The following is a 24979-nucleotide window of genomic DNA, read 5'->3' as shown; positions in this document are numbered from 1 at the left end:
GGTCTTGTGAGTCGGTCAGTTGAAATGTACTGAATGCCAATGGAGGCCTATCTAAAGCCTTTCTCAGCTTTCAACAAAAATATCTTCAGTTGTCTTCTGAAGATGAACGAAGGTCTTACAGGTGTCCAACGACATGAGGGTGAGTAATTCATTAAATTATATGAGCAGAAGAACCCCATCTCCATGGTCCCGAAGGCGGTCCAGTCTTGTTGTGCAGGTGTTTTGCTGTTGCAGGAAGTGAAAATCTTGACTGTATGAAGGACATTAATTATTTAAAGTATCAAGTCATGTTGGCAAAGATGGTAATGTCTTCGGTGCAGAGACTGAAGCTTGATGATCAATGGACTTTCCTGAAGGACAGCCACTCTAAAGTATACATCCAAATCTACTGAAGCTGGGCTCAAGTTGTAGAGTGCCTTGGACAGTCTTCAGATCTAAATCTCATTGAGAATATTTGGTGGAATTTGATGAAAGTATGTGGTAACATTACGATCAAAGATGATCAGTGATCTGAAAGCTTTTTCAAGTGAGGAATGGGCGAAGATTGCAGTGGAGAGGTGACAAATGCATTCTATGCACTTATAGGCAGCGTTTATTGGAGGTTATAAAGAATAAATGATTGCACAAAATGTGACTTTGTCGGGGTTGAATCATTTTGAACACGAATGTTTACAGACGATTAGATTTTTTACATTTATCATCAACTTTAGATTTTCAGAATCACTCGGATGTGTATTAATACATTTCCTATAATAGTTTACTGATGCTTTTGTTGATTTTTTTCATAAAATGTTGTTCTTCGCAGCAAAATGTCTTGTAGGTCAATGGGTTGAATAATTTGTAACTGTACATTATTCTTTGTGTATATAGATAATACTGTATTTTGTGTAAATCTATTTGTCGAACTGAGTGGCAAAACGGATTGGCTGATTTAAGGAGTATATTCTTCACAAACCCCAGCTTGAGAACCACTGTACTAATACACCTGACAGAACTTGAAGGAAACTGACTTCATAGGAAGTTAGTCTGAGACAAACAACAGAAATCATTTGATATTTAAATGTAATGGCATTAAGACCACCTTTGGGACCACGGTGTATGAGCATAAACATTTAGCTAATGTTGAAATACACATGTCTCTAAATATCCTCAGAAGAATTACAAAGTTCATATATGGGCCAAATGATAAGTAAAACATAGTGTATAAGAACTATTGGAAAAAGTGGGGAATGTCCTATACAATCGCATAGACAGCTACTCCTGATGACATTGTAAAGGTGTAAGTTTATTGACAGCGAGAAGGTTAATTATGGTCACATTTTAATTTAGGAGTCTATGTACAAATATAAATATATACAGTAGGCCTACATAAAAAATCAGGTAATGTGCTTATTGTTTTCACAAGTTAGGCTATTGAGGTGAGGTACGGTAAAGTCACATTGTCATTATGAGATGTTTGTAGAATCTAGGAAAAAAATAATGAATTTAATCAATTTTGGAAAAAGGCTGTAACAAAATATGGAAAAACTGAAGCGCTGTGAATACTTTTCGGATACACTCTAAAAATATGCATATACACAGTAATTGCAGTGTATCATATTATTAATTTAAATGTTAATACATACCCTAACGAAACAAAAATATATTGCAGTATATTGGAAAATATTATGTAATACATTAGGCAATAGGCTATTCACATAAATGGGATTTAATATTTATATTCGCCAATATATTGCAATATATTAAAGTGGCAATCATTTGTATATTTTGCACTATATTACAGGAATATATAATATATATAATACCATCAATATATACCAATATATTATTCCATGTATTTACAATATATTATAGTAGGCTATATTTTGGAGTAATATATTGGTAAATATATTTTCCTTTAATAAGGGTAGTAGTTAAAGACAGCACACATTTGATAAAATGGAGCCATAATTATATTAACTTTAGCAACAATAGCCTATAGGCTACTAAAGTCTCCACAGGGATACATGCAGCGCGCGCTGTGTGTGTGTCTGTGTGTGTGTGTGTGTGTGTGTGTGTGTGTGTGTGTGTGTGTGGAGAGAGAGAGGGAGAGCGAGAGAGAGAGAGAGAGAAAAAGAGGGGGGAGAAAAACACACAAAAAACTTCCATCTAAAGTTTGTCGGAAGTGTATGTTTGGAAGAAAAACGTCAATATGGGGACTCGATGCCGCAGCGCTTTTGACTCTGTTTGATGGTGTTTGGGGGCACGAGCAGTGATTCTCACCCTGCGCCTAATCCACAGCACAAATCAGCCGTCCGACCCCCGAGACCAGCGCTCGGATCACTGCGGGACACATAACGTTTGGAGGAATATGTGATTTTCTCACGCTCGGTTGAATGTGTAGCTGTATCGGGGGACGCGCGTCACTCCCGATCCAAGGCGGATGATGGAGAGGAATTACCCGAGCTCCAGCTTCACAGAGCCGGTCAGTGCGGCTGCTCAGAGCGCGGGCTGGGCCTACAAACCCAGGTACGAGAGGGCGGGTCGCCTCCCGAAGAAAACTCCGGTGATGAAAGGCCTAGCGAAACAAACACACATGCAAAAGTGTCAAGACGCAAATAAAGGCCGTTTTAGTGGCGCTAATGCGTTTATAGATTTAGTCGCTCGCGCAGTAAAACACCGTTATGATTTTTGTAAACCTAACGAACGTGCTCAAATCACTGATCACCTCTTAATCACACTGCATGTTAATTATTTATTATGGTTTATGTGCATGAATCATCAAAAAGTGCTGGTTAAGAACTGTGTCTGCTTGTTCTCTCCTATATAAACTTGCACTGCAGTCACAGTGTGTTTGCAGACATGGAGGAGGTTTGTAAACAATTGATCGATCAGTGTTGCAGAAGGGCCACGTGTCTACAACTTTACACAAAGTGTCTTATTTAGGTCTGTAAGTCATTAATTAACAAAACAATTGCACGTGTATGGCACCACTGCATCATATTTAAATGCAGCAATTGCTTCTGTTAATCAGGCGGTGACGTCAGATCTACAGTTTTCAAGCCATTTAATCAGTGTGACTGTAAGTACTGTAAAATTAATTGAAGTACAAAAACAAAACCTAGGCAGTGTGGTCTGGTCAGCATACTAGTTTCTACATCTTCTAGAAACATTATAACCCACTTTAGATTAGTGAGTTTCTTTTGAAAATTCTCATGAAGTGTCTTCATATGCTGCATTGTTATCTAGTGTATTTTTCATACCTAAATGTTTCTAACACATAAAACATAAAAACTGTACCCCTAGTTTCACAGACGAGGCTTAAGTTAGTCTCAGACTAAAATACATGTTTGAGCTGTTTTAACTGAAAGCAACTTGGACAGTGGCAGATCTTAAAATATGTGTACCATTGTTTTCTCTCAAGATGCACATCAGTAATGTTTTTCTTTTTCTAAGAAACATTTAGAAAAGCTACTTAAATGCCCTCATTGAACTAAGGCATAATCCTGGCTTAATCTAAACCCTGTCTGTGAAACCAGGCCTTGGTGATTATAATTATGAGAATTTATAAGCTATGTTATAATGCATTTATAAAGCGTCCCGTTTTTATCTATAATCTTGCTTGTCTAATAGTACGTGTTGTCTTGTCAGAAATAAAAGCACCAGGTGGTTTGGCAGTCAGATGAACCAGGGACAGATAGTTTATTACACTGTCCTAGCATGCAAATTATTGCCCGGGCAGTTCAGTCACAAGTTCCCATCTTCTAACTTTTCAATGGTTCTGACAAAAAATACATTGACACCATACATCAGAAGTAAGAGGAGTTAATTTTACGGACAGTGAGAAAAAAAAATCTGATTTTGTGTTTTATTATAAGAAAACATGAATTGAGAATAAATAAATATATTATTTACCTCCAGAAACATATTACCTGTGCATATTAGAGCTGTGCTTAAACCTGGTAATAGTTTAGTATTGGGATTGGGGACACATATTTACTGTTAACTATGACTTTTGGTCCAATAAACTCTTCATTTAGTGCTTATTAATATATACTATGATAGTTTTTGTAGCGTTTAAGTTTAGTTATTGGATGGATTAAGGCATGTAGAATAAGGTCATGCAACATGCCTAACCCTACTAATAAACAGCCAATATCCTTGTAATATGCATGCTAATAAGCAACTAGTTATTAATAGCGAGAATTATACCTTTAACCATGAGAATATACCGCAATCCCAGACGGAGTACTAAAGGAAAATGAAAACGGAAGTAGGTAGGATTGTGGAGCCAGGCTACAGTTAAACACCCGAGTTTAGACAACAAGTGATGCACACTAACGTCTGGTAGTTTTGTTTTGCCTGGTTCTCCAGCGACCTGCTGCCACTATTCGTTTTCTGACTGGACTACTAACTGAAATAGATACATTTTAAGAAAACCAACCGACTAGAACTAGCATATGGAGATATGTTATATTAGGTGTCGTCTTTAAACATTTCCACACTGAATCCATCAAAAACAGCTAGGAAACAAATTCAAAAATGAATCTCCCCAGCTGTGACGTTTACTTATGCAGATGTTTATTTGGCAAAATATTATATAGACAGACTTGCCTCTATTAAGCAAGAGATGTGGCAAACCAACTAAAATAGTTTCCATGTGTTTTCTCTGACCAGACTCTATTGTCTTTATAGCTTGTGCCTTGTGTGAAGTATGGGTATTTATTTATGATGGAAAACTTGTATATAAGTCACTTTAAATATGCAGACTATATAACTACCTAAACTATACTACTGCTACTGGCCTATTATGTTGGCTATTACTACCAAACTAGGAAGTATCTCAGAGAATGTGTGATTATGTCTCAAATAGTTTGTTTGTGTACAGTAAACATCTCTAGAATGTGCCTGTCTTATGTGAAGATTGAAGATCTGTGTGTGAGCTCAGTGAAAGGCTGTGGTCAGTGTTTTATGTACTGTCTAAAGCTGACCTTTTTACTTTAATAGTTCAAGTTATGGTTCTACACAATTGGACTCTGAGCTCCTCCAACGGCAGACCTTTGCCTCTAGTCACCAGCCTACGTTTACCACCACCCACCACCCCACAGGTGAGCAAACGGTAACGAGAGATATAGCCACTCGTTTGAAGTCCCTGACAGCCTGTTATCTGTCTACGGTATCTCTCTCTTTTAGGAGTGTTTGACTCAAATCAGCACAGCACAGCCAGCAGCAACACTACTGAATCATCAGTCATGAACTTCCTCTCTGCTATTGAATCTCGAGGCCTTCAGGCTGGACCTGCTGGCTCTACTCTTCTCCCTCCATTTAGAAGCCCTTCCTGGCAAACAGGTAAATATGCATCAGGTCTCTGTTTTAGAGGTGCCACTGAGGTTTTGGCTGCACCATCTTCCCTTATGCTAGTTTTTCAGAAGTAGAAGTCGTCATAGTTGGGTAAACTTCTATAGCGGTGAATGAGAGACTACATTAAATAGGTTTTTTGTGTTCCCATTTGCTAAAATACCAAAAGAATAACCCCACTGTAGTGTTTTCACAACTTTCAACAAGGAAAAAAAATAGAGGGAGATTGATAACAGCAGTCAGACTCAGAAGAGAGAACGATGTCTCCACTCTCATAGCCACTGTATTAGAAACACTCCTAAGCTCCATGTATAATAGGTCACAGTTTAGTTTTTCATAGGTTTTTGTGTTTCCACCCACCTTCAAAAGTGAATGAGAATTTTTTTGTAAACTACCTCTTAGCATTTCAAATCAGTTAGCGCATTGCTGCACACATGCATTGGCTGCAACTTTTTTTGCACTGTCAACAACATCCTTCAACACCAGTCTCATAGCAAAGCTTGCTTTAAATTGTGACAGATTTACGAAACAGTCCCAAATGAAATGCACCTCTAGAACTATTATAGGCTGGCTGAAAGGATCAGGTACTTTATTTCTTGGCAGGTGTTACGCAGAGAAACCTGGAAAGGTTTCACACATTTTACTTATAGCGTTATTTCTCCTGTTGTTTAGTAATAATAGCATCAATCCTGCATACGCCTTTTCACCTCACTGTAACAAGGCATGCCATTTTTTTCAAACACTGCCACAGCTTAATAGACATTATCTTGTGTTCAATTGTGAAAGTCTGTTTGGACTGAGGAAATGTACTGTTTAAATGGTACAATGAACTCTTTTATCTCTCAAGATCATAGAACATTTTGATTCTACATTATAATCCCCCTTTAAGTGTTGTTGTTACAGCCTAAAGTGGTATTTTAGTGCAAAAGGAAATTAGTTTAGAGATTTAGTTTAGCCTGCAGTTCATCAAAGCTTTTTTTTTTACTGCCACAGGTGCAAACACCTCAACAGAACTTTTTCTCACCGGAGCCCTGCATCCATCAGGAACGTTCCCGACGCCTTCTGCGCTCTCCTCCTACCAGCACCCTAGTGCCTTTCCTACCAGAAGTTTCACCACTACATCAGCACTTGCTGTTCAGGACAGCACTTTCATCTCTTCGAATGGTCTGCTATCCCCTAATGACCCACTGCTCCAGTTCAAATCCTCTCAGAACACTTTGCCAACTGCACTTGCTTTTGGTGGTACGTCTCTAGGGGTTGGCCTGCCACCCCAGTCCTCCACATATCGCTCAGCACAAGAGTCAGCCCCGCACCTCCTTCAGCCTCAGTTCAGTGTGCTGTCCACATCTTTGGGCAGTTCCCAGCAGGCCCCTCAGCCTTACGGTGGCCCGGTTTTCTCAGGCTCCATTGAACGAGCACTTCAGCGTGAATGTAGTGTGATCAAGCACCACCAGCGGCCTTCAAGCACCCAGCCAGTCCAGGAGCAGCTGGCTAGCAGTGCTCAGCACTCCCTACAGGGTTACATGCATGACGAGGATGACATTTCATATCAACAGGAACTCTCCCCGCACACACCCTTATCCTGCAGTCCTGCGGGTGACCCTTCACCCCTGAACGGCACCGCACAACAGAAGACTTCTAATACAGCGCTGCAGCAAACTCAGGGCTACGCTTCTTCTGTCCCCTCCCCTGGGTTTTCCGGCACATCTGGAGTAAAGGTTAAAGACGGTTCTTCCAAGATAGCTCAACATCCCAGTGAGAACACTGACACTCAAGCCCAGGCAAGTTCACCAGGCCTGCAGCCGCCGAGCTACTCCTCCTCAGCACAGAAACAAAGCTCAGTGATCGCTAGTCAATCGCAACCATACACATCCACGCAGCTTCCAGGCCTGGTGTCCGTTAGTGCCTCGCATGCTTATATCACATCTCAAAGCAACCTCAGCCAAACACAGACCTTCTCATCTAGTTTGCCTGAGAAGCTTCCTTCCATTTACAAGACTCTCTTGTCATACACTAGCCAATCTGATGCTGAGACAGCTGTGAGCCAGTCTCTTATTTATTCCTCCAGTCAGCAGCAGGAATTGCCACCTGTTGGAAGCAGGGAAGGGTATGAGACACAGGTGCAAACTCTTTGTATGGGAAGTCCTTCTCAAAGCTATTCTTCCAGCCACTCACAGGGCCTGCCCACCATTAGTTTCTATACCCAGGGGCCGGCATCTGCTTGCATACCTTCACAGAACTATGTGTCAAGTCAATCCCTGTCCTCTGTCTCTTCTTTCTCACCCAATCGTGCCCGAACCTTATCATCCACTAACCCAGGCCCGGACTACATTCTAATGCAGTCTTCTCCTGTTAGCAAGACAGACAGTGCGCTGTTACAGCAAAAGTACTTGGTATCTGTCCAGTCATCAACCTCCTCTCCTGCCACCCACACCCAATCCTTGCCAAATGACCAGTCCTCAGTTGAGTTAAAACCACGTCAGCAAGATGAACGAATCTTTCTTTCCTCAAAAGAGAGCTCTGGAGAGCTTCCTCTTGAGGATGTGCAGGCATTACAGAAAGGCTCTATGGGGACCTCTCCTCAAGCCCTTTCAGCCACTGAAATTGCAGCACTGAACAGCACAAAAAATGGCGTTTATGTAGTTTCAAAGATGGAAGACAGGCACAACACCCAAAGTGTCATTCGTAGTAACTCCCGATCGGAGGAGCAGATCCTTACACATTTGGAAACCACAAAGGAGCTCGCTACCAGTGCCAATACTCCCTCAGACCCCAAGAGTAACCCTTTGTTGATGCACTCCACCCATGCACCCTTGAGTGCTGACCAGCTGAAACAGCATACTTTAGTTCTGAAAGGGTCCATATCTCAGCAGCAGAATCATCAGGGCCAGATTATCCGAGTTCAACCGACTGATCCCAGACAGCTGTCTGAGGACCAAACACAGTTCATCCGGGTTCCCAGTGCCCAAGTGCTACTCGATCCCTCTCACATGATTGTTCTGCAGCAGCCTGTGCTCACCTCAGGCCAGAATCAGCCCAAGCAGACTATGTACATGCAGTCAGTACCAGTCCAATATCTCCAAATGAACAGCGACACTGTAAATTTGACAGTTAATGGGCATCACAACCAGCAAATTGTCTCTCACCAAGTGCCCAACTCAGCAGAGTCCTCTAAACAGGACCCAACACAAAAAGACAACTTCAGTCAGTCAAATCCTCATGATGCAAAGCAGAACTTTACTCTCAGTTCTGTAGGCTTTCCGGACTCCATGCTCTTGGCAGATGAGAGGAACATCCTCTCAAATGTAGATGACATCCTCGCTGCTACAGCAGCCGCCTGTGGCGTTACACCACAGGAATTTGTCAAATCCACGTCATCTGATGTTGACATGTCATCGGTAGCCAACTCTATAGATTCCAAGTGCAATTTTCAGTCCGCTGAAAACAGACTTAATAGTTTCCCATCTCAGCATATGATAATCGCTAACTCACAAGCGATGACTATACTTGGTGCTCAAGCGACATACTCCAAAGAAGAAACAGAAGGACACCAAGTGTTTACACTCTCAAATTCTCATAACCAACCAGTGGTGAGAAACAACTCTGCACAAGAAATATCTGACAAGGTAGAAAACACTCATGAGAAAGATGATGTGTTACCCAAAGGACATTTTGTAAACTCTAGCAATTGCTCTGTTTTGAATGCGAATGGACTTGCTATTAGTAATACAAACTCCTCTGACTTTCATTTGGCTGGCCAGGAGCAAAGTCAATCAGGACATCTGAATACTGAAAATGTATCAAATAGTAATATAGGCCAGCTGAAGGGATTGAAAGGCCTTAAAAACGATGACAGTCTTATTGAGCATCCTACTGAGGGCCTTCCCAAAAAACGATCCAGATCGAAGAGTTCATCTAAGCAATCTGTTGAAAATGAAAATGGTCAATCCAAATCTCAGAAGAAAAGCACACAAGTTAAGCGCCAAAATTCGCGTGCCAGTGAGGCAAGTTCAACTTCCACCTCAGAGATTTCTCAAGATAACTACCAACAGCAGGAAAGGATGCGTCAGAAGTTAAGAGAGGTCGAAGAAAAACAGCCAGAAGTTAAAACTGGATTCTTGGGCTCCTTCCTGGACTTCCTTAAATCTGGATCAAGACAAAGCCTATCATCTCCACCGATACGGTCACCCAGTCGCACCAGAAAGCCTTCGGCCTCCAAGAGGCCTCCTAATCCATTACTTATTCCTTTTAAACCTCCCCATCCCTCAACTCCATTGATATCTCCAGACCCTCATAGTGTCATTTCTACAAAGCGACTTGATGAAGAGCTCCAGAGGAACCTGGAAACGCTGCCATCGTTTTCCTCTGATGAAGATGATTCAGTGGGAAAAAACCAAGATCTTCAAAAGAGCATCACTTCTGCACTTTCATCTTTAGATGAGCCCCCAGACAAAAAGCAGAAGTTTGGTATGGAAGCTCCCTTTATGTACACATATTACATTTATGTGCCCAAGTCATATTATAATATAATATTTAGGATAGCGTCACGGACCATATATAAAGGTAAAGGAACGAAAGTGGTAATGAAGGCATGTGATTGTTTTTTGTTGAGAGGATCCTATGTATTACTATTTATTTTTATTTTGTACTTGTAGTATTTATTTTGTAGTATTTTAATATGTTGTCAAACTGTATGGCTGCTTCTTCCTTGGCCAGGTCTCTCTTTTAAAAGTGATTTTAATCTCAATTAGACTTCCTGGTAAAGTAAAGGTAAATAAATAAATAAAAAAAGCATGATGCTATTGCATTCTATTTTTAATCATTATTATTGAGATACTGAAAATGTAGGTATTATGACAAGCGAGGTTAATCTTCTTTTGGTTCAACATAATATATTTTCAGGTGACAATACAAAGCAGCTTCAGGCCTCCTGCACGCAGCCTATAGTTGCCAAACCACAGGACCAACCGAAGGCTGTACAGGAGATTTCTGCAGAGGAGCTGGTGAGGGATGTGCCTCCAGACAAGCTTGCTGTTCAACTGACCGCAGTTGCTATCGAGGGCCTGATGGACGAGGAGCTGTCGGATAGTGGAGGGGAGGGCATGTACCGGGAGCGAGATGAGTTTGTGGTTAGGAATGAGGACATTGAAAGGATGAAGGTATGCTGAGCTTTACTTTTTGTGCCATTTGTGCCATAGACCCCAGCATGAAATCAACACTTACATGTTACAGGATTTATTGTGCACAATTTATTCTGAACAGAAAAAATGCTTACCGCTAGGGGCGGGCAATATGATATATTTGATATTTTAGTTTTTATGATATCAACATTTTTGATAGGCCTACCACTAAAATGTCATAATTCTTACTTTCAATATCATAAACTAATACTAGCTTTAAAAAACTTTCAAGCCTGCTTGAGACAAATAAACAGGAATTAAGAAAGTACATAATAGAACAAAGGCCCAAATTAAATACAACATAAAATGCATTAGCATTAATGACTGCAGGTAAATTTGGATGCTGTCACTTTAAGACCATTATACTCATGCCTTTTTCAACTGTAAAAGTCTGTTTACTTGCAAATACATGTCATTTTGACACATAAACGTGTGTATTTAACCGTTCAAGCCCAATTAGGCGACAAAAAGCACTCAGTTCAGTTTTCACAAGCTATATGAGCAGCAGCTTCATTTGCGATAGAGACGATACTCCAAAATCTCTACCGGTTGACATATTTCTACCAGTTAATCATGTCTACTGGTTTATCGCCCACGCCTTCTAACCACACACTGAATTCAGTCCAGAATAGAGAAAGTTTAGGTTCAAGTGAATTAAAATCTAGACAAGCAGGTTTCAGCCCATTGCTTTCTTCAGTGCTCACATTACAACAAACATTAATGCTTTTCTTTGTAGATGACCAATTAGGGATAATCAGCTTGATTCAGTTAGCAAGAGTAGAACTTAAAGGCCGTGTTTACACCTGGTATTAAGTTGCGTTTTTGGTCGATCGAATCATAAGTAGATAAGGGAGACATATTCCTATTTACACCTGGTGTGTCTTTTGTCCACTTTCAACCACTTCTTCAACCACTTTCAACAAATCTTTCAATCTCATGGACAAAATAAGCATGCACAATTTACATATTAACATGCCACGAGATGATGGAAAACCAAACAGATAGCAGCAGCTTTTGTTTCTGCTCTGACAGCCACAAGACCCTGCCAAACCTGAGTGAGTTAGAAATCAGGGATGATGAGAGCGCATTGTGCTTGGTACCTTTTTGTTTTGTTTTGTCTTCAAACTAAACTTAGGTCTCCAGCGACAAAGTTTAAATCACCTCTGGCTAGCGCCACTCCCATAATTTGTGTGTATTAGGTCAGTAGGTGGAGAGTAGGGGGTCTTTTGTGGCTGTTTGAACACATTCAGTCACATGAGCTTTTACACTACAAAAGCAATCCGATCTAATGCATTTTTGATTACCTCTGAAACTGGACAAAAGTGGACAAGCTCCAAATGTTTTAGAGTATTTAGCATCATTAATTTGTGATCATCAAACAAAAAGCATCTTAATACAAGGTGTAAACAGGGCCAAAGATAGTATGGTACTTAACATGTATGGTGCAAAACAATTATACATACAATTGCAGAAAATAATATTAATATTACAAATATACAAATCATGAAAAGAAACTCCATGTTTAAAAGTGCAACCATTTCTTCTTGACATTATTTCAAAGAGAAAAATGCCTGCCTTCATAACCCTTTCACCTAGGCTATGCAGGCTATTGGTTAACTTTAACAAACTAAATCAAAGGAACAACTGCTCTTCATTAAATATGCCATTTGGTTATGGTAGTTAAATGGGTTGTTAATGCCGTTTCATGTTGACTCTAAATTGTTAAAATTACATTATGTGACGTATCTGTTGTTGCTGAGCAGTTAGTGATGTTTTCACCAACCTCCTGTCAACTTTATGAGACAGGGCAGACCGTCTGACTGCGTTTCATCAAACCCTTTGTCTTTGTAAGCCTTTGATGTGTGTTTTGGGTGTAGATCACAATGATTGCAGGGGTCGAACCACCAGCCATCTGGAAGGTCCAGAAAGCCCTCCTGCAGAAGTTTGTACCCGAGCTCAGGGACGGGAAACGAGTGTTCTTTGCCACCAACAGTGTAAGTGCCCATACAAAACAATATATGTAGCAACATAGTATGCTTCCAATGCATATGTCAAAATGCTGTGAACAACAGGCAGTGTCATATGCTCTTTACAGTATTTGGGGTACTTTGGTGATGCAAAATCCATGTACAGGAGAGTGCATGTCAAATTTCTTGACACTGTCAACAAGCGGGAGTATGTTCGAGTTTGCAGTAGGAAACCACGATGCAAGCCCATGCATTCAATGAGGTACAGGCCATATCTGCCTTACTCTGTTAGCCTGACTTGAGCTTATTAAGAATTATGTTTATTATGAATAATTAATCTATGCACTTGTGTGTAATCAAAACATCACGATTGGATCTCTGGTGATGTATGCAAGACTTCTCCAATCATTTAGTCTACTTATGTTGCATTTAGACTTTAAAGAGACTTCGACATCACTTACCTGTCTTTGAACACAAGAATGTGTCCAGCACCTGAAGTGGTAGCGCTGGTGGTTAAAATATTTTAGGCTTAAATATTCTACTTTAATTAAATGTACCATTGTTTTTCTATGGTATTATACTACACTGACAGACAGCTTCAGTGATAATTGAAGGAGTGCTCTTTATTTACTTTCTGTGTAATGATTTTCATGAGACCTTACTAACTTCAGTACAAAATTGTCAAACTTTGACAAAAAATTACTTCTTGATATTTTATAATAGGGATTTAATAATATCTAAACAAAGTTTTTGTTTTTTTAAATGGGGACATTGGATGAGGACTGTTGGATCTGTTTTATAAAAGAATTCTGAAATTTGAATGCTTCTCACTATATGTCGCTGCAATGTTATTAATATTGCGGTGAATCCTTTCTCACTGGATCTTCTAGCGATGTCTAGTAACTGCACTGTAAAAAAATTAAATTATTTCGAAAAAAGTTACCTGGTTGCCTTAAAATTTTGAGTTCATTGAAATTAAAATTTTGAGTTAATACAATAAAAAAAATTGAGATTCGACAACCTTTATTAAAATATTATTAACAGAGTTTGTAAGCATATTTGGGTAATTGTGTGTTTTATTTCTGATGATGCAGTGAAACATGCCAAATAGTTCTATTTTCATGATTTATCAAATTTTTTATGTGGTTCAGATACAAAAATATTTTGAGTTTCTATTTATTAAACAAATTTCCTTTATTGTATCAACTCAAATTTTTTATTTCAATAATCTCAACATTTTAAGGCAACCAGGTTACTTACTTTTTTAAGTTAAACCAACATTTTACAGTGTGCTGCGTGATCGAGATCGATCGTCCCGCGAGTAAACCTGTTCTGAGTTTGCGCTGCTATTGGTCCGAGCAGCTCATACATTTCGTTCCCCTTTCATTTCATTCATTGTTTCTCACATGCAACAGAAATTGCAGGTCTCATTATAGGGTCAATGTGGTGGACGCATCAGTGTGACCTCAAGCAAAATTTAGTTGCACTGGCAGAAAAAAAGGTTCCAAAAATTCGATCATTTGGCCGCAGTCCGGAGCCCTGCCCTATGTAAATGTATAAATGAACCGCATGACGCAAACAGCGCAGATGAGTTAGCAATCATGTTTGCTATTCTTCTCTAAAATGTCATGCTGAGCCACAAGCCTCTATTGTGCAATCCCACTCAGCCAAATATTTTTCCATGGAACATCAATCTCCTGCCAGTGTGTTTGAAATCTTCAGCATCAAACTGATCCCACACATTACTCTATTTCAGCCAGCTAGCACAAAATTCACAGTATTTCGGTTTTGGTCTGAACCGTTCTATTAGCTACACTATTGATATTATACATATTACACTCCATAAATACTAATTAATTAATCTGTGATATATGTTGTTTCCAGAGGCTCTCAGGCTAAAGCTCTTCTGGCCCAACGATTCACTGCAGTGACCGTGTCGGACTCTCCCACACAGAAACACACACAACAGAAAGCTCTGTCTAAACCCAGACCCAAGCAGCCGAAAGCCAAGGCTGAACCGCCACCCAAAAAGAGAAAGAAATGGAAAGAGGAGTTCACGACATCTCCCTCCGACTCCTCACCAGAGGCTGTGAGTGAGGATGATGGTGAGACATGTGACAGCTGGAGAACACTGACCTTATAACCTAGATGTGTGCACATTAGTGATGGGAAAAGCGAAGCTTTTCAGAACTTTTACGTAATTGAACCAATTGTTTTGCTAATCGATTAAAGGGATAGTTCACCCAAAAATTGTATAATTAATTACTCACCCTCATTTCATTCCTAACCCGTAAGACTTTTGATAATCTACAGAGCACAAATTAAGATCTTTGTGATGAAATCTGAGAGCTTTTTGTCCCTCTATTGACACCTAAGCAACTACCACTTTGACGCTCCAAATATTACTAATCCATATGAATTGAGCGATTTAGTCAAAATTTTCTGAAGAGACACGACCGCTTTTTATGATGAACAGATTGAATTTAGCCTTTTATTCACATATTGATCAAACAAACATTGATCAGCAAACATTAACAGAAACTCAACGAAAACTGCTTGATATTGATGTCCGGTTCGTGAATGAATCGTTCTTTTTAACCGGATCTTTTTAGTAAACCGGTCGAACCAGTTCACCAAATCAGACTGAATCGTTCTAAACGGTTCGCGTCTCAAATCAGCGCTGATCCCACAAGTTACTATAGTTACTCACTTTCTGACATGAGTGACAGTCCCTCCGACTAGAAATAAACTAATATCTTGAATTATATGTTGTAAATCCAAAAGTTCACTGCACTGAGACATGTTTTTCTGAAAGAACTGATGAGAGCTCACGAGCAGCTGATACTGAGCATGCGCGAGTAACTGAATGTGCAGCCGTTCTCGGATCACCAGTACAGTATCGAAAACCGTTTCTTTCAGACACGTTCGATACTGAGAACCGATGAGCTGAGAATGTGTGTTATTTGTTCAGAGGAACGAAATGCAGGTTAAGTGTATGAAACGAATCACGTTTGGAAACATCATCACAAATCTGTCTTATCACCGTATTATTTTACATTTTGGAAACAACTTAATAAATTGTGAAACGGTCAAACTAAACATTTATTTGTTTTATCAAATAATGAATGATATTTTCAGGAACAGCTTTTTTCTTATTTCATTTCTAAGTCAATACACATTTTAAAATGTAATCAAAACAGTAGGTTCGATATCAGACATATTCAGCTTGCAGCAGTTCGCAGCTCAGCACACACACTGATACAGCGGTTCTCGAGTCAGGAACGGATTGCAGCGGTTCTCGGATCAGCAGTACAGAATCGAGAACCGTTTCTATCGGACACGTTCGATCTTTCGGATCAGCAGTACAGAATCGAGAACCGTTTCTATCGGACTCGTTCGATATTTTGGACATGTTCGATTTTGAGAACCGGTGAGCTGAGATACTGAGCATGCGTGATAGCGGCGTCTTGAACCGAACTGTTTCTCTCGGAGTGGGACAGCTGATGCTGATAATAGCCTATATGAGCACGGGTGAACCGAGGATTTGTGTAAGTTTATGTTATGTCAATGTAAGTTTATTTAATCTGTGTGAAACATCAGTGTTTGCACGACAGTGTAAGGCTGTATTGAGTGCTTTTGCAAAACATGAATGAAAAAACATATCAAAGATGATGATGAAAATAATAATTATTACTATACTAAGTTTTGATTACAAATACTTTATATGAATGTGTTTGAATGTATTTTCATCCGCCGGGATGATAGAAATGACGTCATTACGTAAAGACGTAAAAGAAACGATGATCTGTTTTTTTTAACCGGTTCATTGAAACGAACTGTCCGAAAGAACCAGTTCGCGGAAAAGAACCGAACTTCCCATCACTACTGCTTGACAATAAACATCACTGGTTCTCATGGAGCTCAAACGTGATGCTTAATACGAGAATGTGTGTTGATGAATGTTTATATGTGAATCAAAGCCTCAATTTCAATCTTAAAATCAATTTATACGATGATCTCTTTCATCATATAAAGCGATCAAGTTTCTTCAGAAAAATTTGCATTAAACCGCAATTCATATGGATTAGTTTTATGCTCTCCTGATGAACTTTTTGAAGCGACAAAGTGGCTGTGCATAGCTGTCTTATGGAGGGACAGAAAGCTCTCAGATTTCATCAGCATATTATAGGTTTGCAATGAAATGAGAGTGAATAAGTGAACAGAATTTTCCAAGCTCAAAACTTTACTCACTAAGGACATCTTCTGGATAAAGCTGTGTAAAAACAGTGGTAACACCATAATAAATGACATAATCTACAAAATCTAAAATACGAGTAAATGCCATTAAATATAAATTATTATATATTTTTGTAGGTTTAATTTGATAGCACTTATATTGTGCACCAAGTGTGTAACACTATTAAGGATTTTAAGAAATATCTAGAAAAGTCTACTCAACTTGTATTAATAAAAAGTGCTAAAACTGACCATACATGTAATACTTGCATCAAACCAATGATATTTTTAAACATTTGCTGAAATTTCTTTTAAACTGGAAAGTACTAACTTCAAATTAGAATGAGTCAAATAAAATAGTTCGGTTTGTACTGGCTTATATTTTCCTATTCAACGTTTTTGTAATGTGTAGTTGCTATTGCACTTTCAAAATTGAAGTTTTTTTGCTTTTCGTATGACAATGTCAGCCTTAAATTTATAAATAAGCTGGTATGTTGCAAAACTATGACAAAATTTGCATTTAGGAGATATAAGCATTCAAAGCTTACAGTCTCTCACTTCGGCTAAAATGAATCAGATTTTGATGACATCTTCGCAGACTTCACCTTCTCATCAAATCTTCTGTCCAATTAAATACTCTTCTGAATCTAAAGCCCGCCCCCTGCGCTGCTGAAGCTGCGGCTGAAATCTGTCAGTTGGTCACATTTACTAATTTCTACATGGTGAAAACACATAGCACACACACTATATATGCGATAGGAAACGATTCAGTGTAAATATGCTTTCAGTTTAGGCAATTGAAGTCTTGTTTCACGTTAGTTTCAGCAGCACACACACATAGTCTAGACCAGAGCCGTTGACTAGAGACAGGAGAGCGCAGCGCGGATCATATGCAAGAGTCGACGCAAACAACAAACACATCGGACCCATTTGAATTCTGCACAGAATCAATGCTGCATTTCAAGGCGACGTGGAGGAGATTATGATGATAAAACGAGGAAACTGGCTTTAGCTTTACCAAACTGAAAAGTTCTTGTCAACCTGACACTGTATTAACAAAACGCTATTGGCTGTTTCAAAAAAGGGGAGGAGCTGCTAACAGCTGGAGCCGTTTAAGGGGAAATCTCGTCAACACAATGAATAATGCGGCGCGTTTCAAGGCACTTCAGCGGGCCTTTAATATATATATCGTGAGGGATCAATCTGTCTGTTGCTGTTTTCCCACACTCATGCTTTGTCCAATCCCCTCTCTCGTTTTCAGAGTTTACACCTCCGGTGCCGTTCGCGTCCCGTTTCCTGAACACCAGAACAATGAAGGAGACCTTTAAGAGCTTCGTAGAGCTGCTGATCAGCGTAGCATTGGACGCGGATGTCCTGAACGCCCTCGAGCGAGAGAACGGTGAGAAGTCCGTCTGTTTTGTAACAGGAGTGTTGATGAGTAGCAGATGGTGAAGCTGACCTTTGTGGTTGATCTGCTCCTGCATTCAGACGAGCTGCTGCTGCCTCACATGAAGAGGGTGGATGGCATGATCACAGACAACAGGCGGAGACTGCTGCCCAAACTGCGCATGGGTCAGATCTTCAAAGTGAGTCACGAGTCACTGTTTTCCATTTCCCATCAGTATATCAGAGTCCTGCTTCAACTCAGTTATAATCACATTTAGGGGAGGGGAAAATTAATACAAGAAAAAAAATCTATATTACACCCTATTCAGACGGGACTAGTTTTCATGGAGGACATGCATATTTTAATCCTGTCCCAATCTGCTAATTCTGTTTTCCCCACACAACCTCAGTAAAAATTACCAGGCCAAATTACCTTCTGTTTTTCGGCAAACTGAGAAATCTAATCATGAGAATGAGAGCGTCTGTGATTGCCAATGTTGTATTATCATTATGCTAGAGCTGAACGATTAATTGTGTTTGCGATAATAACGCGATGTGATAAAACATTTTGTTCTTTAACAGCGTTCGGCATCGGCTGCGATTACACTCTGGTCACATGACACACAAGAGTAAAGCCGTTAGCTCTGATAAAGCTTATGTTTAATTATGTTCTCATTTTTGTTGGTCATATTTTACAATAATTGTCTGGCTATCACCAGACCAAGCTCAATTTAAGACTGAACATTGGTCTGGGGAGTCTGCTCTGTATTTTGTACTGCACAAGAGGCGTGATCAACAAGCATAAATTAAATGACTGTACGCAATTGGATAGTCCTTCAACCAATCAGACCACAAGAGCATGATCAATGGGCAACGACCCATCGCTTCTCTATCTGTCATCGGGTTTTACCCGCCAATAATGTGCCCGGTGGATAAGCCAGTCTGTGATTGGTTCAGGCAAAAGTGTAATAGAAGCAGTAGAAATGAAAGTACAGGTTTCCAGATTGAGCTGCTGGGCGAAATCAAATCACCGGCAGATCAGGCTGGGTTTACCCCGTCTAGAACAATAAGGGTGGGAAAAAATATTCTCTCTCTAGCGATTCTGGGTCGTTTATGTCGTTTGGAATGCAGTGGCCTTATACATTAAAATATGAAACTCACTGACAGAAGGCTGCTTTCAATTTCAAGTACTGACGTACCCTTTGTGAAAAGCAAAATGCGGCTGTGAGAGACTCCGTGTATGTGGTTAAATGTACTTGCATCTCAAAATGCTTTTATGACACAAAATGTATGTAAACAGACAGTTATGTCGAGACTTAAAGGGTTAGTTCACCCAAAAATGAAAATTCTTTCAATAATTACTTGCCATAATGTCGTTCCACACCCGTAAGACCTCCGTTCATCTTCGGAACACAGTTTAAGATATTTTATATTTAGTTCGAGAGCTTTCTGTTCCTCCATTGAATGTATGCACGGTATGCTTCCCTTTCCAGAAAGGGAATAAAAACATCATCAGAGTAGTCCATATGAGACATCAGTTAGTTCATTAGAATCTCTTGAAGCATCGAAAAATACATTTTGGTCCAAAAATAAAACAAACTATGACTTTATTCAGCATTGTCTTCTCTTTCAGGTTTGTTTTCGATCCGCGATCAAAGATTTGACCGGTCATGAATCAGCTTATTGATTCATGATTCGGATCGTCTGTCAAACTTCTGAAATCACGTGACATTGGCGATAGTGTGCATACATTTTCATTGGAGGAGCAGAAAAGCTCTCAGACTAAATATAAAATATCTTAAACTGTGTTCTGAAGATGAACGGAGGTCTTACGGGTGAGGAACGACATTAGGGTGAGTCATTAATGACATCAATTTCATTTTTGGGTGAACTAACCCTTTAAGAGATTAAATAGACAGGACAAATGGACTTCTGTTGGAGAAGTCCTGCATATGTCACCAGGCAGAAGTCTGTCGGTTTCACCAGAATTTTGATTAAACATTACAAAAACAGTGTGCTTGTATATAAAAAATATTAAACTCACAGAAGGTTGCTTTCAATTTCATTTTTCACTGCATGCTCACTTCTCATAGTCACGTGACGCTGGCCAGCTAAATATGTCAAGCTTGTGAGTATTGATATATCGATACTGCTGTATCGATGTGCCCATCCCGATTGGAGAAGTCTTACATACGTCACCAGGCAGAAGTCTTTTGTTTTACTGGAATTTTGATTTAAAATTACAAAGTCAAAAAACCTTTGTAAATGCGACACATACATTGACGAATCGTTCACAGTAACATCTACAACATGTATTTACAATGTAGAATTTTCAATTAATGCTGACTTCAGAAGTAAAGTTAAAAAACATGAGAAGACTGCTTTCCTGTCATATTTTTTTTAAATGGGATGGGATGCATCTGTTGAGCATTACCCTAAACTAGCCAAATGGCTTCCTTTAAACTAATCATGTAGACAACCTGCCAAATTGATGATTTTAAACTATGTACTTCTTAACACCCCTACTAGAAAGGGAAAAACATAAAATGTCTGAATTCTGTAGTTATCCGGTGACAGAAAGTCCTGCTCTTCACATGCACAGACTTTTTTTTCAGAATACATTTGATGAATATAGAGACAAAACAAAGTTTGGAATGTGCTGTTGGATTAAATTGATTAGAACGAATGTAAATCTGTGCATGTTAACATAGTGACTGTATTTGCATGATTTCTGCATATGTGACTCTTCTTGCATGACGTTTTGTCCGGCAGAATGCATTAGACAGCTTTCCTGAGCTGTCTGTGGTCACAGAGCTGAAAACCGACTGCGAGACCCCTGTTTTTAAAGTAAGGTTAAGTGGGAGAGCTTACAACAGGAAAACCATGAAGCCCTCGAAATCCCCCAACAAACTTCCCCTGGTGAGTCTTCCAGGTCTAGTAGTCTAGCGTTGCCAATGTCAAACATCATGATAACAACTAGTTACATTTTTTGACCACTAGGAGGTATACCATACTGCCTTTTAGATCACTGAAAGTCTTTTTATTTCTCTGTTTTTCCCTCTCAATCAGGAATACACAGTGGATCAGCAGAAAACCAAGTGGTTTTCCCTGTATCACGCTTTACAACACTATAAGTACCACACATACCTGATGTGTATGGAGGAGGTGAGAAATCAATGTGTATGTTTGTGTGAGTTTTTGCATAACCAATCTACTAGTCCTTGCTGACAAGCTCTGGGACTTTTTGAAATCTTGTTTTGACTGACAGTGTTCATATCAGTATCAACTCTGAGTCTGACGTGTCTGTTTAAATACTTCACCTCACGCTGTCCGCTCATGCAATATAAGACCTGAACGTTGGCCTTGTGCAGGGTTTCCCAAATAATAAAAACTGCAGGGATGACAAGCTAATAATTAAATCTAATGTAAAATTAAAACAAATAAATCTGGCTGCAGAATTCATCAAAAATAAAAGTAAAATCGTGATATAGCTAAGTGCGATTATCAAATCAAAGGCTGTTATTAGGGCCCGAGCACCGATGGTGTGAGAACCCTATTGGAATTGCTTGGTCTATTTTTATTATTCTCCAAAATTAATTGCATTTTTGAGGGCCTAAAAATGCTCTAAACTCATGAAACTTTCCACATGCGTCAGAAGTGGTGAAAATTGATGTGTGATATGGGTATCAGAATTAGACGTGGCAAAATGGCGTGATAGCACCACCTACAAAATTTCATTTAAGTGCCATTCGCGCTACGTTTCACGTACAAGTATTCAATTTGGCACACACACAAAAAAGTCCCTGGGAGCAAAATCTGAAGACCAACAGGAAGTGAGATATTTTGAATTTTCTCTGCAAATTCTTTTGCCGTTTTTGCCATTTCCAGACGTCATACTTTAACAAACTCCTCCGACAGATTTAATCAGATCAACATCATATTTGGTCAGTCTAATCATAAACCCTTTGCGATGATAAATTGTGAAGATCTTGAGTTTTCAGTGAAGGGGGATTTCGAGTGTCCGTGGTGGCCATGAAACAGGAAGCTTTTGTGTGTAGGACATACAATGTCCAATCTGCCCCAAAATTCACATTTGAGAAAAGTCGTGACCTGAACACATCTATATGATAATATTCAGTTATAATAATAGTGCTACCCACTGGCAACAGGAAGTGATGTGTTTAACACTGATGCACTACTAGCAACATACTACAATATGCAATTGAGTACTAAACATGCTAGAAACCTCCTAAAACATGCAAGCAACACTTAGCTAAGTGCATGAAAGACTATCGACTACCTTTGTTTCAAGTCGACTATAAAACATACATATCAGTATTGTAACTTGGTGTAAAATAAAATAAAATATTGCATTTTTATTTTACAGGACAATTGTAATTTACAACAGTAATATATTTAATTAAATATGTCCTATACTTGCAGCCCTATTCAAAATAAAACACTTACTAAAAATATTTTCAATTTTTAATCTGTTTACATCAGAGACATCGGAGAACCATGGACATGAGAATGTGTGGTTAAATTATTGAAATATTAATTTCAGCCCATACTTCATGTAAATAAAGGGTCTAAAAATGTCGGAATCAGGTTTGAATCTGGTTGCCACCACCCAACAACCACTCGGAACACTTTTGTTTTTTATTTTAGAAAATGTAAAAATCTACGTTGTGCTTAAAAGACTGATGCAGTGTGATTCTCTGTCATATCCCAGATTCAGTTGTTGAAGTCGCGAGGTAAAGATCTGGGGCAGGAGGAGACGGTCCAGACTTGCATGGGCAACAGGACGTGGGTAGAGGGCCTGTTCGATCGCTTCGGGGAGCTTCTGACACAGGTGCAGCAGGCCTGCCTTTGAACAGAAGCCCAGATTATGCTGATAGACAAGCATATACTGGAATGAGCATTCATAAACCTGATAAAATGCTTTAAGCACCGTTGAGGATAGACGTCAGTACGAAGAGACTGTAAAGGTTTTAACAAATGGAAATAAATAGACCAAACAGCTGCCTTTTTATGACATCCACAGAGACGATGGACTTCGAATGTGGTTTTAAATGTAAAAATGGTTTGGTTAAACTAGCTGTAGTTAAGTATTTTCTGTACTGAATCAATGTTGGCATCCTTTCCTCTTATCAATAAGGACCAGAACTGATGATCTGTTATGCGATACAGTTTCTTGCTGAGAAGTTTTAAAACACCTTCTGTTTAAAAGAATAATATCAGTCTGTAATTATGGTTTGGAGGGCTAGGTGATTATAAAAAGGAAATTATACATAGATATATATAAATATATATATAAAACATCCATTTTTTACAACTGAATGCCAAATTTATATATGATATTGTACATTTTGTATAGAGAGCTTGTTTGTCAAATGATTCTCATGACATAATATAGAACACTTACACGATGTGCTTTTGAAACTCTGTTATAACAGAGTTGGTGCAATTCTATTTTGTTGTAATAAAAAGCATTTACTTAAACTATTTTTTCTGAGGTAAAAATCTCTTTATACTCTGTCCTTTTTTCTTCAAAACATTTATTTTATCTCACAGATAGATGTATTTTTCACACAGAAGGAAATAGGAAATATTGTGGTCATTTGTCATACATTTGTAGATGGCCTATACGTTTATGTCATATGCACATTGTGTAAAACATTTAGAAAGTTCCTTTATTTGGTTATTGTGCAGGTTTTCCACCGTTTCAAGCTAATTACTGTGCCGACAGCATTGGATTAGTTTTTTGCTTTTCAGCTGTAGCTGTGTTAAACACTACAATGTTTTTGCTGACATGTGAAAATAAATTTCCTATTAAATGAGAACTTTGAGTGAGTACTTTTAATTTATAAATAATCAAAGTTGCTGCTTTTTTGGCTCTGGAATATCAAAGCCGTTCAATCCGTTTAGCACATTACAACCCCTTTTTTGTGTGCTTCTGAAATCACATACTTCCCTTCTATACATTAGGCAAAAATAAAACGCATGTCTTAATTCGTAGTACTCATGAAAGATGTGAAAGCTGTAATTGGAAATACTGATATCGATTTCCAAATATTGATTAAAAGATTAGTATTGTGTTGTTTAAAAATAAATATAACTTGTCTGAAAACATGGCTTTTATTTTTTACCATTTGTCATTTTCAGCAAATAAATGCTCTAAACAGCAATATTTTTATTAACATTTGGGAGAAATGTTGTTATTAATTTGTAGAATAAATCAAAAATGGTAATTTTACTCAAACAGATGCATATAAATAATAAATCCATAGAAACTGCAGATTTTTCAGCGGTGTCTTAATTTTTTAATAAATATAATACACTGATTGATCAGGCATAACATTAAGACCATTATGACAAGTGAAGTCAATAACACTGATTATCTCTGATTATGGATTTGATCTAGTTTGACATGGGCTAAACTGTGATGGCTAGACGACTGGGTCAGAGCATCTCCAAAACTGCAGCTCTTGTGTGTTCACGGTCTGCAGTGGTCAATAACTGGCAACTGGGTCAGGGGCGGCCAAGGCTCATTGATGAACGTACGGATTGAAGGCTGCCCCGTGTGGTCTGATCAAACAGACGAGCTACTGGAGCTCAAATTGCTCAAGAAGCTAATGCTGGTTCTGATTGAAAGGTGTGAAAATACACAAGGCATCGCAGTTTGTTGTGTATTAGGCTGCATAGCTACAGATCAGTCAGGGTGCCCATGCTGACCCCTGTCCACCGCCCAAAGCACCAACAGTGGCACGTGAGCATCAGAACTGCAGGCAATGGAAGAAGGTGGCCTGGTCTGATGAATCACATTTTCTTTTACATCACATGTATGGCAGGGGGTGTGTGCATTGCTTACCC

General features: G+C 39.0%; 1 protein-coding gene across 1 annotated transcript; it reads left to right on the top strand.

Annotated features, from left to right (window-relative positions):
• Positions 1 to 2060: 2060 nt before the first annotated feature.
• qser1 (glutamine and serine rich 1) lies at positions 2061 to 23949 on the top strand. The gene is made up of 13 exons (XM_067419081.1): positions 2061 to 2508; positions 4987 to 5087; positions 5173 to 5328; positions 6331 to 9804; positions 10240 to 10496; positions 12395 to 12511; positions 12613 to 12746; positions 14369 to 14589; positions 17982 to 18119; positions 18209 to 18306; positions 20879 to 21025; positions 21176 to 21271; positions 22839 to 23949. Exons 1-13 carry the CDS (start codon positions 2423 to 2425, stop codon positions 22977 to 22979), a joined length of 5166 nt encoding a protein of 1721 aa, XP_067275182.1. The 5' UTR covers positions 2061 to 2422; the 3' UTR covers positions 22980 to 23949.
• The last annotated feature ends 1030 nt before the right edge of the window (positions 23950 to 24979 follow it).

The sequence above is a fragment of the Pseudorasbora parva genome, chromosome 16 (assembly GCF_024679245.1).
Source record: "Pseudorasbora parva isolate DD20220531a chromosome 16, ASM2467924v1, whole genome shotgun sequence".
Lineage (NCBI taxonomy): Eukaryota > Metazoa > Chordata > Actinopteri > Cypriniformes > Gobionidae > Pseudorasbora > Pseudorasbora parva.
Note: the sequence above shows the minus strand (reverse complement) of the source record. Positions and strands in the feature narration are given on the sequence as shown.

Excerpts from the sequence above, each read along its gene's own strand:
- qser1 (XM_067419081.1), top strand. The coding sequence starts at position 2,423 with ATGATGGAGAGGAATTACCCGAGCTCCAGCTTCACAGAGCCGGTCAGT. Across the intron at positions 10,497-12,394 it reads AGGACATTGAAAGGATGAAG|ATCACAATGATTGCAGGGGT; the intron begins GTATGCTGAGCT and ends TTTTGGGTGTAG. Across the intron at positions 21,272-22,838 it reads ACCTGATGTGTATGGAGGAG|ATTCAGTTGTTGAAGTCGCG; the intron begins GTGAGAAATCAA and ends GTCATATCCCAG.